This window comes from Cetorhinus maximus, chromosome 16 (assembly GCF_964194155.1).
Source record: "Cetorhinus maximus chromosome 16, sCetMax3.hap1.1, whole genome shotgun sequence".
NCBI classification, from domain to species: Eukaryota; Metazoa; Chordata; class Chondrichthyes; order Lamniformes; family Cetorhinidae; genus Cetorhinus; species Cetorhinus maximus.
Genome location: NC_135894.1, coordinates 11,118,137 through 11,133,251, shown reverse-complemented (window position 1 = coordinate 11,133,251; position 15,115 = coordinate 11,118,137). Strand labels below are relative to the sequence as shown.

Sequence of the window (15,115 nt, the reverse complement as noted above, 5' to 3'; positions counted from 1 at the left end):
CCAACATTTCTTTGTAAATTGTGCACAGAATATGGCACAGGTGAGTTACTTAAGGATTTGATTGCAAAATGTTACATTTTTCATGAGATGAATAGATCCAGGCCATTCCTTTCAAGCCCATATTTTGAATTTGAATTAGCCCTAAGAGAAACATTAATTCGAAGAGTTGTTGATCCCCCCATTATAATTATAAGACTAAGACGTTTAGAAGAATGACTGTCTACCCTGAGTATCTTCTACATATTGACAAACTATACTCTCATGTTTATACACTGTTTCCCCCTCTGGTGACAAGATACGCCATTTACAAGCAGTTGACTGAATGTTGTGCTACGATGAAGTGTATTGGTGTTTAGCCAGGTGAGAAAGACAGGTACATTCATACAGACATATTAGCAAAATCAAACTTTGTTCATGCACGTACAGTGGTCATTTTCAAAATGTTAATCTCTCAAATAACTATTTGCGATTACCTGTCACAGGTGAGGTGGCAATAGTGGTGAGGGAATTCCCTGTAAAGGATTACATGCATTTTAGTTGGATGTGGTAGGTTTCCATTTACATTGGCCCTGGGAGCTAACATGGCACAGTGGCCCTGTAAAGAACGTCAGAGGATAAGAAAATTGGCTGAATTATCTAACAGGTTCCAAGCTGACATTGAAAGCTCTTCACCTCTGCTGACATTGCAAATTACCACCAAGAGTATCACTTTGCTAAGAGCCTGGGCCCAAGATTTACAATGCCATCAATTTGTAAAATGTAGTCATTAGATGATGCTTAACTTGACTGTCAGAGCTTGGACATCGCAGGAGATTATACACAGTAAATGTTGTGTTCACTATAGCTATTTGTAGCTACTGCCAGATTGGTCAGTAACAAGAGGATATGGATTTAAGGTTATTACCCTAATAATTAGAGTGGGGATGAGGAGAAATTAATTTTACGCAGCGAGTTGATACAGTTTCGAGTCAACAGCCTGAAAAGCAGATTCTGTTGTAACTTTCAAAAGGGAATTGGAGAAATACTTGAAAAGGGGAATGTTTCAGGGCCAGGGTGTAAAAGCAGGTCAATGTGGCTAATTGGAGAAGAGCCCGCATAGACACCAGGAGACAAATCGTCTTCTTCTGTTCTCTCTGACTCTATGTTAAATCACACCAACAGCTTCCCATGCTTTTTACTACCCATTTTCAGTATCGGATGTCTTATAATCTTAATAAGAACACATTTTCAATACCTGTTGTGTGCTGTGTAGATGATGTCACATTAATAGTACTGCTGTTTGCTGTCAGGAAAGAACACAATTTCAGTTCAGACAATGAACCCCACACGCTGTCTGTAACATCACTTTGTAAAATATCTACAGGTGATGGCACAACTGAACTACTTAATGATTATATTGCAAAATGAGAAATTTTTCATGAGTTTAATGGATCCAGACTATTCCTTCACAGCTACCCTTGAATTTAATTCAGCCTGAGCAGAAATTATTTTCTGATGTGAAATAATTTCAGAAATTTTAATATTGATTCTAAGTCATTGATCTCCCCATTAAAATTGTGCCAATGATAACGTTCATAACAATGGCTGTTTAACCTGAGTTTCTTCCACGCATCCACAAACTATGTCCTCACTGATATTTTTTGTGACAAGACAAATGGATCTGACTATTGCTGTTATTGTTGGAACCTTCCCTGATTGTGCACCTTAAGGAGGCGCTGTTGGCAAATGAGCAGAGGGATAGAATTTGTCAATCAATGTGCATTGGCACGGATAACCGGTATATTCATACAGGCATGTAAACAAAAACCAAACTTTGTATATTAATATGCAGTTGTCATTTTCAAAATTTAAATCTCTCAAACAGCAAAAAGGTGAGCTGGTTGCATTGGTTAAGGAATTCCCTGTAAAAAGATGACACATGGTTAGGTTGGTGTTGTGGATTTCTATCTACAATACCCATGGGGCTAATCTAGCAGAGTGGTCTTTCATAAACCAAAATCAAATGGCTGGGGTGTAAGGTGGTCAATCCACTACTGTAAGCTCTGCTTCTTCTGCTGAAGATGCAAATGATCACAATTTAATAGGTCGGCTCTTCTGCTGACGTTGCAAATTTCCCCAAGTGTAACATGTGGCTAATGGGCCAAGTCCATGGTTCACAACAACATCTACATTGCAAAATCCAGTTCTTTGATGATATCTCGCTTGACTGCAAGGGCTTGAACATTGTAGGAAATCTATCATTTAAGGTAATTCGTAAAATAACTAGAGGGAAAATGAGGAGAAATTACTTTTTACTCAGTGATTTGTTGTGGTTTAGATTGCAGTGACTGAAAAATCAGTGGAAACTGATTTTAATGTATCAGAATACTTGAAATGGAAAAACTTACAGGCATATAGGGAAAGTGCAAACATTAAGGGCAGGCAGAGGCATCATGAACTGAATGGCCTCCTTCTATCCCTATGATTCTATGATAAGTCACATCAGCAATTTCATGGACTGCTTTCTTACTCAATTTCAACATCAGATTTCTTATATTCATAATATTGTCAATGTGCACGTTTTCAGTACCTGTAGTGTGCTGTGTAGGTGGTCTCACATAAACAGAAGTGCCATTCACTGTAAGGACAAGATAAGATTTCAGATTAGACTAACAACAGCCACACCTGGTCCACCAACATTTCTTTGTAAATTGTGCACAGAATATGGCACAGGTGAATTACTTAAGGATTTGATTGCAAAATGTTACATTTTTCATGAGATGAATAGATCCAGGCCATTCCTTTCAAGCCCATATTTTGAATTTGAATTAGCCCTAAGAGAAACATTAATTCGAAGAGTTGTTGATCCCCCCATTATTATTATAAGACTGATAACGTTTACAAGAATGACTGTCTACCTTGAGCATCTTCCACACATCTACAAACTATACTCTCATGTTTATACACTGTTTCCCCCTCTGGTGACAAGATATGTCATTTACAAGCAGTTGACTGAACGTTGTGCTACGATGAAGTGTATTGGTGTTTTGCCAGGTGAGAAAGACAGGTACATTCATACAGACATATTAGCAAAATCAAACTTTGTCCATAAATGTAGAGTGGTCATTTTCAAAATGTTAATCTCTCAAATAACTATTTGCGATTACCTGTCACAGGTGAGGTGGCAATAGTGGTAAGGGAATTCCCTGTAAAAAGATTACAAGCATTTTAGTTGGATGTGGTAGGTTTACATTTACATTGGCCCTGGGAGCTAACATGGCACAGTGGCCTTGTTAAGTACGTCAGTGAATAAGAAAATTGACTGAAATATAGAACAGATTCCAAGCTGACAGTGCAAGCTCGTCACCTCTGCTGATATTGCAAATTACCCCCAAGTGTATCACTTTACTAAGAGCCTGGGCCCAAGATTTACAATGCCATCAATTTGTAAAATGTAGTCATTAGATGATGCTGAACTTGACTGTCAAAGCTTGGACATCGCAGGAGATTATACACAGTAAATGTTGTGTTCACTATAGCTAACTGTGGCCACTGCCAGATTGGTCAGTAACAAGTGGATATGGATTTAAGGTTATCACCCAAAGAATTAGAGTGGGGATGAGGAGAAATTAATTTTACGCAGCGAGTTGATACAGTTTCGAGTCCATAGGCTGAAAAGCAGATTCTGTTGCAACTTTCAAAAGGGAATTGGAGAAATACTTGAAAAGGGGAATGTTTCAGGGCCAGAGTGTAAAAGCAGGTCAATGTGGCCAATTGGAGAAGAGCCCGCATAGACACCAGGAGCCAAATCGTCTCCTTCTGTTCTCTATGACTCTATGTTTAATCACACCAACAGCTTCACATGCTTTTTACTTCCCATTTTCAGTATCGGATGTCTTATAATCTTAATAAGAACACATTTTCAATACCTGTTGTGTGCTGTGTAGATGATGTCACACTAATAGTACTGCTGTTTGCTGTCAGGAAAGAACACAATTTCAGTTCAGACAATCAACCCACACGCTGTCTGTATCATCACTTTGTAAAATATCTACAGGTGATGGCACAACTGACCTACTTAATGATTATATTGCAAAATGAGAAATTTTTCATGAGTTTAATGGATCCAGACTATTCCTTCACAGCTACCCTTGAATTTAAGTCAGCCTGAGCAGAAATTAATTTCTGACGTGAAACAATTTCAGAAATTTTAATAGTGATTCTAAGTCATTGATCTCCCCATTAAAATTGTGCCAATGATAACGTTCATAGCAATGGCTGTTTAACCTGAGTTTCTTCCACGCATCCACAAACTATGTCCTCACTGATTTTTTTTGTGACAAGACAAATGGATCTGACTATTGCTGTTATTGTTGAGACCTTCCCTGATTGTGCACCTTAAGGAGGCGCTGTTGGCAAATGAGCAGAGGGATAGAATTTGTCAATCAATGTGCATTGGTGAGGAGAACCGGTATATTCATACAGGCATGTAAACAAAAACCAATCTTTGTATGTTAATATACAGTAGTCAATTTCAAAATTTAAATGTCTGAAACAGCAAACAGGTGAGCTGGTTGCATTGGTTAAGGAATTCTCTGTAAAAAGATTACACATGGTTAGGTTCGTGTTGTGGATTTCTATCTACAATGCCCCTGGGGCTAATCTAGCAGAGTGGTCTTTCATAAACCAAAATCAAATGGCTGGGGTGTAAGGTGGCCAATCCACTACTGTAAGCTCTGCTTCTTCTGTTGATGTTCCAAATTATCACAATTTAATAGGTCGGCTCTTCTGCTGGTGTTGCAAATTTCATGTGGCTAATGGGCCAAGTCCCTGGTTCACAACACCATCTACATTGCAAAATCCAGTTCTTTGATGAGATCTCGCTTGACTGCAAGGGCTTGAACATTGTAGGAAATCTATAGATTTAAGGTAATTCGTAAAATAACTAGAGGGAAAATGAGGAGAAATTATTTTTTACTGAGTGATTTGTTATGGTTTAGATTGCAGTGCCTGAAAAATCCGTGGAAGCTGATTTTAACGTGTCAGAATACTTGAAATGGAAAAACTTACAGGCATATGGAGAAAGTGCAAGCACTAAGGGCAGGCAGAGGCATCATGAACTGAATGGCCTCCTTCTATCCCTATGATTCTATGATAAGTCACATCAGCAATTTCCTGGACTGCTTCCTTACTCAATTTCAACATCAGATTTCTTATATTCTTAATATTTTCAATGTGCACGTTTTCAGTACCTGTAGTGTGCTGTGGAGGGGGTCTCACGTAAACAGAAGTGCCATTCACTGTAGGGACAAAATAAGATTTCAGATCAGACTAACAGCAGCCACACCTTGTCCACCAACATTTCTTTGTAAATTGTGCACAGAATATGGCACAGGTGAATTACTTAAGGATTTGATTGCAAAATGTTACATTTTTCATGAGATGAATAGATCCAGGCCATTCCTTTCAAGCCCATATTTTGAATTTGAATTAGCCCAAAGAGAAACATTAATTCGACGAGTTGCTGATCCCCCCCATTATAATTATAAGACTGATAACGTTTAGAAGAATGACTGTCTACCTTGAGCATCTTCCACACATCTACACACTATAATCTCATGTTTATACACTGTTTCCCCCTCTGGTGACAAGATATGTCATTTACAAGCAGTTTACTGAACGTTGTGCTACGATGAAGTGTATTGGTGTTTTGCCAGGTGAGAAAGACAGGTACATTCATACAGACATATTAGCAAAATCAAACTTTATCCATAAATGTAGAGTGGTCATTTTCAAAATGTTAATCTCTCAAATAACTATTTGCGATTACCTGTCACAGGTGAGGTGGCAATAGTGGTAAAGGAATTCCCTGTAAAGGATTACAAGCATTTTAGTTGGATGTGGTAGGTTTACATTTACATTGGCCCTGGGAGCTAACATGGCACAGTGGCCTTGTTAAGGACGTCAGTGGATAAGAAAATTTACTGAAATATAGAACAGATTCCAAGCTGACAGTGCAAGCTCTTCACCTCTGCTGATATTGCAAATTACCCCCAAGTGTATCACTTTGCTAAGAGCCTGGGCCCAAGATTTACAATGCCATCAATTTGTAAAATGTAGTCATTAGATGATGCTGAACTTGACTGTCAGAGTTTGGACATTGCAGGAGATTATACACAGTAAATGTTGTGTTCACTATAGCTAACTGTAGCCACTGCCAGATTGGTTAGTAACAAGAGGATATGGATTTAAGGTTATCACCCAAAGAATTAGAGTGGGGATGAGGAGAAATTAAATTTACGCAGCGAGTTGATACAGTTTCGAGTCTACAGCCTGAAAAGCAGATTCTGTTGTAACTTTCAAAAGGGAATTGGAGAAATACTTGAAAAGGGGAATGTTTCAGGGCCAGGGTGTAAAAGCAGGTCTATGTGGCTAATTGGATGAGAGCCCGCATAGACACCAGGAGCCAAATCATCTCCTTCTGTTCTCTGACTCTATGTTTAATCACACCAACAGCTTCCCATGCTTTTTACTACCCATTTTCAGTATCGGATGTCTTATAATCTTAATAAGAACACATTTTCAATACCTGTTGTGTGCTGTGTAGATGATGTCACATTAATAGTACTGCTGTTTGCTGTCAGGAAAGAACACAATTTCAGTTCAGACAATGAACCCCACACGCTGTCTGTAACATCACTCTGTAAAATATCTACAGGTGATGGTACAACTGAACTACTTAATGATTATATTGCAAAATGAGAAATGTTTCATGAGTTTAATGGATCCAGACTATTCCTTCACAACCAACCTTGAATTTAAGTCAGCCTGGGCAGAAATTAATTTCTGATGTAAAACAATTTGAGAAATTTTAATATTGATTCTAAGTCATTGATCTCCCCATTAAAATTGTGCCAATGATAACGTTCATAGCAATGGCTGTTTAACCTGAGTTTCTTCCACGCATCCACAAACTATGTACTCACTGATATTTTTTTGTGACAAGACAAATGGATCTGACTATTGCTGTTATTGTTGAAACCTTCCCTGATTGTGCACCTTAAGGAGGCGCTGTTGGCAAATCAGCAGAGGGATAGAATTTGTCAATCAATGAGCATTTTTGAGGACGTGATCAAGAACATTCATCTAGTCATGTAAACAAAAGTCTACGTTTGTCCTTTATTGGACAGCTGAAACTTTCAAAATGTAATCTCTTAAATGGCTATTGCATTTACCTGTCACAGGTGAGCTGGTAGCGTTAGTAAAGGAATTTCCTCTAAAAGGATTACAAACAGTTAGATTTTTTGTGGCCATGCATTGGCCTAATTATAAACCTGCTCAAAATCAGTGGGTAATAAAATAGCTGAGGTGTATAAGAGGTGGCCAATTCGCTACCTCCAGCTCTGCTCCTCTGCTGAAGTTGCAAATCTCTTCAAGCGTAACACGTGGTTCGTGGGCCAGGCCCATGGTTCATGACACCATCCACATTACAAAATGTGATTCTTAGATGGCACCAAGCTTGACTGTAAGGGCTTGAAGTTGTAGGACATTATCAAATAAAGTTGTGCGAGGACGTCTGTGCAAGAATTGTTGGAATCTGATTCTATTGTAAAAGTATACTTGAAAAAAGAGAACATTACAGGTCTATGGGGAAAGAGCAGGGACTGGGACTAATTGGATAGCTCTTTCAGGAGCCAGCATAGGGAATGATGATCTAAATAGCCTCCTATCCTGAGGATTCCATGATAGATCACATCAGCCATTTCCTGGGGTGCTTAACTACTCAATTTCAACATCAGGTTTCTTATATAATTAATATTTTCAAGGAGAACATTGTTGTGGAGAAGGTGTCACATCAACAATAGTGCTGTTCTCTGTAAGAAAAGTACAAGATTTCTGATCAGACAACCAATAGCCACGCCCTGTCAATGACATTACTTTCTTGAACTACTTAAGGATTTTATTGCAAAGTGTTAAAATTTTCACGAGCTGAATAGATCCAGATCATTTGTTCCAAGCTCATTTTTGAATTTAAATTAGCCCAAAGAGAACTAAAATTTCAGAAATATTATTATCAATTTGAAGTTGTTGCTCTCCCCATTCAAATCGTGGCAATGATAATGTTCAGAAGAATGGCTGTCTTGCTGAGTATCTTCTACGCATCTACAAACTATGCATTCTCTTTGATGAGCCATTTCCTACTCTGGTGGAAAGACATATCTTTTACATGCAGTTGACCTGATATTTTGTCTGCAGTTTTCTTTTGAGTTTGGGTGTGTGACATTTGTCTATCTGACTACTACTCTTGCTGTTCAGATCCCCCCCAATGTGTCACTGTGCATCTTAAAGGAGATACTGATGGCAAATGAACAGAAGGACACAATTTGTCATCCAAAGTGCATTGGTAATTAGGGGAACATGTGGTTCCGCTATTTAAGAAGGGTTGTAGAGATAAGCCAGGGAACTACAGACCAGTGAGTTTCACGTCAGTGTTTGGGAAACTATTGGAGAAAGTTCTGAAGGAGAGTATCTATCTCCACTTGGAGAGGCAAGGTTTGATCAGGGATAGTCAGCATGGCTTTGTCAGAGGGAGGTCATGCCTAATAAATTTGATTGAATTTTTTGAGGAGGTGACCAGGTGTGTAGATGAGGGTAGTGTAGTTGATGTCATTTATATGGATTTCAGCAAAGCCTTTGACAAGGTCCCACCTGGGAGACTTTTCAAGGAGGCAAATGCACATGGGATACAAGGTAATTTGATAAAATGGATTCAAAATTGGTTTAGTTGTAGGAGACAGAGGGTGATGACAGAAGGATGCTTTAGTGACTGGAAGCCAGTGTCCAGTGGCGTACCACAGGGATCTGTGCTGGGTCCCCTATTATTTGTCATTTATATAAACGACATAGATGACTATGTGGGGGGTAGGATTAGTGGGAAGAATTTTCTGGGTGACGTGCGTGGGGGGGGGCCCCACACGTTGGTGCGTAAAATGACGCACGGTGACCTCGGGCGTGTGGCATCGCGATATTTAGGTGGGCGGGCGCACTATGCAGCACGATGTGCACCCGTCATTAATTAAAGGCCTTGTTAAGGCCCCTAACTCGGCAATCGAAGCCGTTTTTGAGGGGCCCATGCGATCTTCGGCGGGTAAGTGACTTTTTAACAAACCTCATCCGCGGGCCGGATATGTGGGCTCAGAGGGTTTGTTCATGTTTTATCTGAAGTATTTAATGCAGAAAGTGTTTTAAACTTGCCTGTGTGATCTGTAGCAGTTCAGATCGATTTCCAATAGCTTTCTCTGTACTTTGAAGCTTCAGCTCAGCACTCTGCAGACAGGAATCTTTATCAGGCCTGCAGCTTTCTGGAGGCCTCCATTTAGCCTGGGTATGGATTCTGACATCTCCACTGGAGGCAGCTCCTCTGAGGAGGAAGGGAGGGATAGAATAAGGAGGAGGCCAGGAGTGGACAATCAGCCTCCAGGGGAGCCACCTTTGGGAAGCCAGGCGCAGGCACAAGGGGCGCAGGGCCAAGAGGTTGTCCAAGGTGGAAGGGGCCACAGAAGACGCCACTATCCTGCTGCCAGGGTTTACAGGCAGAGAAGCAGCTACCTCAATGTGTCTGAGGTGCAGTGCCGAACGAGGCTCCGTCTGTCAAGGGAGACAGTCAACTATATCTGTCAGATGATTGGCCCTGAGATATCTCCAACTGTGTGGGTGGACACCCCATGCCAGTGGCTCTGAAGCTCACAGTTGCCCTCAACTTCTATGCCTCTGGCACCTTCCAGGGCTCGGTGGGTGATCTTTGCGGTGTCTCCCAATCAGCTGTCCGCACTTGTGTCAAGCAGGTTACAGACGCTCTGTTCAGACGGACATTGACCTTTATCCACTTCCGCTGCGACCAGGCAAGTCAGACACAGTGAGCCAGAGGCTTTGCGGCCTTTGCTGGCTTCCCCCGTGTCCAGGGTGCTATAGACTGTACACATGTGGCCATCAAGGTACCAGCAGTGAGCCCGGTGCCTTTGTCAACAGGAAGGGCTTCCACTCCATGAACGTGCAGATAGTGTGTGACCACAGGATGCTGATTCTACAAGTCTGTGCAAGGTACCCAGGCAGCTTCCACGACGCCTACATCCTCGGACACTCCCAGGTGCCAGGGCTCTTCAGTGCTCCAGCCCGGCTGGATGGATGGCTGCTGGGTGACAAGGGCTATCCCCTCAGAAGGTGGCTCATGACGCCTCTCCGCCATCGAAGAACAGAAGCTGAGCAGCGGTACAATAGGAGCCAGGGCACCACAAGGGCTGTGGTGGAGAGAACCATCGGTCTTCTCAAGATGCGCTTCCGTTGCCTGGACCGCTCAGGGGGCGCACTCCAGTACCCCCCAGATCGCGTCTCTGTGATAGTGGTAGCATGCTGCACTCTGCACAATCTTGTGCTGGAAAGGGGGGGATGCAGTGGACGATGAAAACCTTGACGCACTGGATGAGGCTGCACATGATGAATCCAGCAGTGGCTCAGAGGATGAGGAAGCACAGGGTGATGATGCAGGGCTGAGCGCTGACCCACTACTCACCAAGGAGGCAGGGACACCCGGGACAATTTAATCCAAAGAACCTTCAGCTAGCTCCACACACATGGATCAGCAGGACCAGCATTGCCTGGAGCTTCCACACGTGGCACTTAGGTGACACATCTTCCACCTCATCAGCTGCAACTAAGGGCTTAGTACAGAAACATCAATGTCCACTCAAACACTCATGAGACGTCTGTGAAACAGACAAATGCAGCACAAAGAAAACACCCTCAGCCATGGTCAGAAATGTGGACTTTATTCCCATCCATCCGATGGTGCCACTAAAACAAAACAAAACGTTGCTCCAACATTGAAAAATATAACTTCCCTAATCTCGGGACATTCACCAGTGACATACCCGTGGAGTGCCTAACGTGCCTTATGCTTACGTTTGTGGGTGCTACGTCAAGTGCCGCCCCATCGCTCGGAGTGGCTTGTCAGACAGCCTGCTGACTCTGCTGTCCTGTTGGCCTCGATGACCTTGGCGGCCGTCCTCTGGCCCGTGGAGCCTGTGCTGGCCCTGCCTGGGAGGGAGTGGCCAATTCCTGAACTGGCACCTCTCCAGTTGCCGCAGCCTCAATGGATGCAACGGTCACTGGCAGAGGGACGGAGGAGCTGCTGCCCTCATCTGGAGCGCCCTGAGAGGAGCTCACAGCGACAACAGGCAGCTGCTGCGCCGACGTGAGGTCACATTGGACCTCCCCGCTCACCGCAGATGGATGGGCACCGAGTGGCAACACTTGGTGCCCAGAACATCTCCCACATTGGGAATGACCACCTGTGGCCATTAGCGCTGTGAGGGCTTGCAGGTCAGAGCGTAACCCAATCAGAAGATTCTCCATCAGATCGAAGCCCCTCTCCATGAGAGTCGCCAATCTATCAGTGGAGGAAGCCTGAAGCTCTGTCCTGAGGTTCATGCCTTCACTGACGCTCTGCCTGGACTCCTCCACCACAGAGACCAACTGAAGCACACCCTCATGCAACCCTGCCAGATGCTCCCGTGCATCCTGCTGCTTGTCCTGCAGCTGCTGCATTGTTGACATCTCCAGAGGCACATCATCACGGCCAGACTCAGCATGTGCCTGGTCCCCTGCAGTCCTCCGGCTGCTGGCGCCATCGGCACTCTCTGTCCATGCCATCTCCTCCAGCGATTGTGAAGTGCCCTCTCCACTGTGCCCCGGGACACTGGCCGATGTTACATTCCCCACCGATGTGATAGTCGCTGCGCTAGTGCCTGGCTCGCTGAAATGGTGTGACGCTCGTGACAATTTACGCCCCTCAGGTGTGGAGGGGGCTCTGGACGTGTTGGGGGCGGCCATGCGGTGGTGATGCTGAAATTAACAACAAGGACAGTGCATCAGATAGTGTTCAGTCAGTAACACCTTTCATCCCTTTCCCCCCCAGGCTCATATGCGCTCAGCCCTCAAGAACCTAAGGAGACGAATATTGGTCGGGTGGTAAATAGTCAAGAGAAGGCCCAAACATTACACGCACATACAGACAGGCTGGTCAGATGGCCTAAGGAATGCCACATGGAATGTTATGTGGATAGGTGTTCGGTTAAGCACTTGGGCAAGACAAACAAGGTACGGGAATACATGAGTAATGGTGGGACCGTGGGAAGTCACGACGATTACAGGGACCTTGCTGGGCAGACCCGTTAAGGTAGCAGAACAGGAACATAAGGCGTTTAACAAGGTCAAAGCCAGACTTGTCTTTATTAGCCGAGGAATAGAATGTAGGAAAAGGGAGGTCATGTTACAAGTGCAGGAAACGCTGTCGAGGCCACATCTACACTTCTGCGTTCAGTTGTGACCTGCACTTCATGGGAGGGATGGTATTGGAGTGGGGAGAGTGCAGAGGTTCCTGACCTGGATGCATGCTGGCCTGGAGAGTTGGAGTGATGAGGAAACATCGCAAACACTTGCGACATTTGCCGTGGGGCACAGGAGATTGACAGGTCACATTATTGACGTTCATACCGTTATGAGGGGCATAGAACGGGTGGACAGAAGGCAACATTTCCCCTTGGCGCAGGGATGAGTAACGTGGTGGCATTTATTTAAGTTGAGTGCCATGAGGTTGACAGGTGAGGTGCTGAGGACCTTTTGGACAGAGTAATGTGGGACACACTGGCTGAAAGGGTGGTGGAGGTCCCAACCCTCCTAAGATGTAATAAGTCTTTGGATGTGCAGCAGCGATGCCATGGCATGTTAGGCCATGGGGATAGTGGTCACAAATGGGATAAGGCGACTTTGGAAGGTGCTGGAGACGCGCATCCCTAAGGGGCCGAGGGACCTTTGTGTATGACCCACACGTCTGACTGTATCAGTCTGTGAATGAGCAGTGTTGCTGCATTAACGATTGCAGCAACCATCAGTGCTTTGGATGGTGGGGAGACAGAGTCGATGGGACTGTGGACCTCAAATACCTGGCCGCTGCACTCCAGCCTGACCGACACCTGCCGACCTGGCCGCCTGCCTCCTCCCCAGCTCCATGGCTTGTTCTTTGAATTGTGTGAGTATCTGCAGCACGGTGTGCCCACCACCAGTGCACAAACGCTTATGGCAGTTGTGCACAGTTTTCTCCTGCAGAACAGAGAAGAGGATTTATTGGGGCTGATCGCTCATGTACTCTGCACGCGCACACCGCACCCCAACCACAGTGGCCCATCTGAGGCCTCCAGCGGCTCCTGTCCACACTACTGGTGATCAGTCCCCAGAAGATAGTAAGGCTGGTCCCAACCCCCTCCCTCAACAGCCACCTTGGACACATTCGGCGTCCATCACTTTGAATAACACACGGGTCTTAGCGCCCCTGGCAAGGAGGCGCAACTAGGTGCGGCGCTGAGGCCAGCAGATGGCTCTTGGCCACGACACCTTGAGGCTCCCCTTCCACCATCTCATTACCATCAATAAGACATGTGTTGGAGTTCTGAGTATGTGTCTAGCTGCCTCCCCTGCAGACGTGGGGGGGAGCTCAAAGGCTAAGGCTACCTGCTGGGTAAAATGACCAAGGCCGACATGGTACTCACCCTTCCAGAGAGCAGCAAATCATTGAAGCGCTTATGGCACTGGATCCATGTTCGCCGCACAACATCCCTGGAGCTGACCACCTCCGCCACCTCCTGCCAAGCCTGCTTTGTCACTTGGGGGGCCTCCTCCTCCCATCCTGTGGAAACAGGACCTCTCGCCATGCTGCCACCTCCTCAATAAGGGCAGCAAGGCAGGCATCGGAGTACCGAGGGGCACATTGGCCCCCCGCTGGCCTACCCTGCAGTCTGCCCCCCCTCCTCTGACCTTCCCTCTACCAGAGCCTGCTGTGCAGACCCCTGCAGTGCACCCTGGAGCTGGCCATGGTGATCAGCCTAAAGGAGGCTGCCTGGCCTTTCTTTATACAGACTGCCGGTTCCCCATTGGAACCAGCCCGCCGCAATTTTAAAAGTCCCGCTCTCCACGGGAGTGTGAAATGCGCTGGGTTGGCCTTAATTGGCCCACCCACGCAAAATGGCGCCGCGACCCACGATTGGTTCAGTTCTGCCCGCCCACTGAACGGAAAATTCAGCCCAGTAAGTTTGCGGATGACACAAAGATTGGCCGGGTGGCTAACAATGAGGTTGAGTGTCTTGGACTACAGGAAGACATAAACGGGAGGTCAAATGGGCAGATCAGTGGCAAATGGAATTTAACCCTGAAAAGTGTGAGGTGATATACTTTGGAAGGATTAATTTGATAAGGAAGTATTCAATGAATGGCATGACACTAGGAAGTTCTGAGAAACAAAGGGACCTTGGACTGTGTGTCCATAGATCTCTGAAGGCGGAGGGGCATGTTAGTGGGGTGGTGAAAAAGGCATATGGGACACCTGCCTTTATCAATCGAGGCATAGATTACAAAAGTAGGGAGGTCATGTTGGAGTTGTATAGGACCTTGGTGAGGCCACAGCTGGAGTACTGTGTGCAGTTCTGGTCGCCACATTATAGGAAGGATGTGATTGCACTGGAGGGGGTGCAGAGGAGATTCACCAGGATGTTGCCTGGGATGAAACATTTAAGTTATGAAGAGAGGTTGTGTAGACTTGGGTTGTTTTCGTTGGAGCAGAGAAGACTGAGGAGTGACCTGATTGAGGTGTACAAGATTATGAGGGGCATGGACATTATGGATAGGGAGCAGCTGTTTTCCTTAGTCGAAGGGTCAGTCACGAGGTGACACAAGTTGAAGGTGAGGGGCAGGAGGTTTAGGGGAGCTATGAGGAAAAACTTTTTTACCCAGAGGGTGGTGACGGTCTGGATTGCGCTGCCTGGGAGGGTGGTGGAGGCAGATGCCTCACATCCTTTAAAAAGTACCTGGATGAGCATTTAGCACGTCATAACATTCAAGGCTATGGGGCAAGTGCTGGTAAATGGGATTAGGTGGGTAGGTCAGGTGTTTCTCACTTGCCGATGCAGACTCGATGGGCCGAAGGGCCTCTTCTGCACTTTGTGATTCTGTGATTCTGTGATTCTATGTATTTAAATTCAGTCATGTAAACAAATATCAAGCTTTGTCCACTGATGTTCATTTGACA

At 45.0% G+C, this 15,115-nt stretch overlaps 1 protein-coding gene across 1 annotated transcript in view; it reads right to left on the bottom strand.

The window, feature by feature from the left end:
* The window catches only part of LOC144691355 (uncharacterized), a 215,509-nt gene that overhangs the window by 97,260 nt on the left and 103,134 nt on the right, over positions 1-15,115 (bottom strand). The window contains exons 15-17 of the mRNA XM_078559369.1: positions 3,147-3,185; positions 1,235-1,282; positions 474-512 (exon numbers count right to left, since the gene is read on the bottom strand). Of these exons, the coding sequence (XP_078415495.1) occupies positions 474-512; positions 1,235-1,282; positions 3,147-3,185 (126 nt within the window). The remainder of the gene's footprint in view (positions 1-473; positions 513-1,234; positions 1,283-3,146; positions 3,186-15,115) is intronic.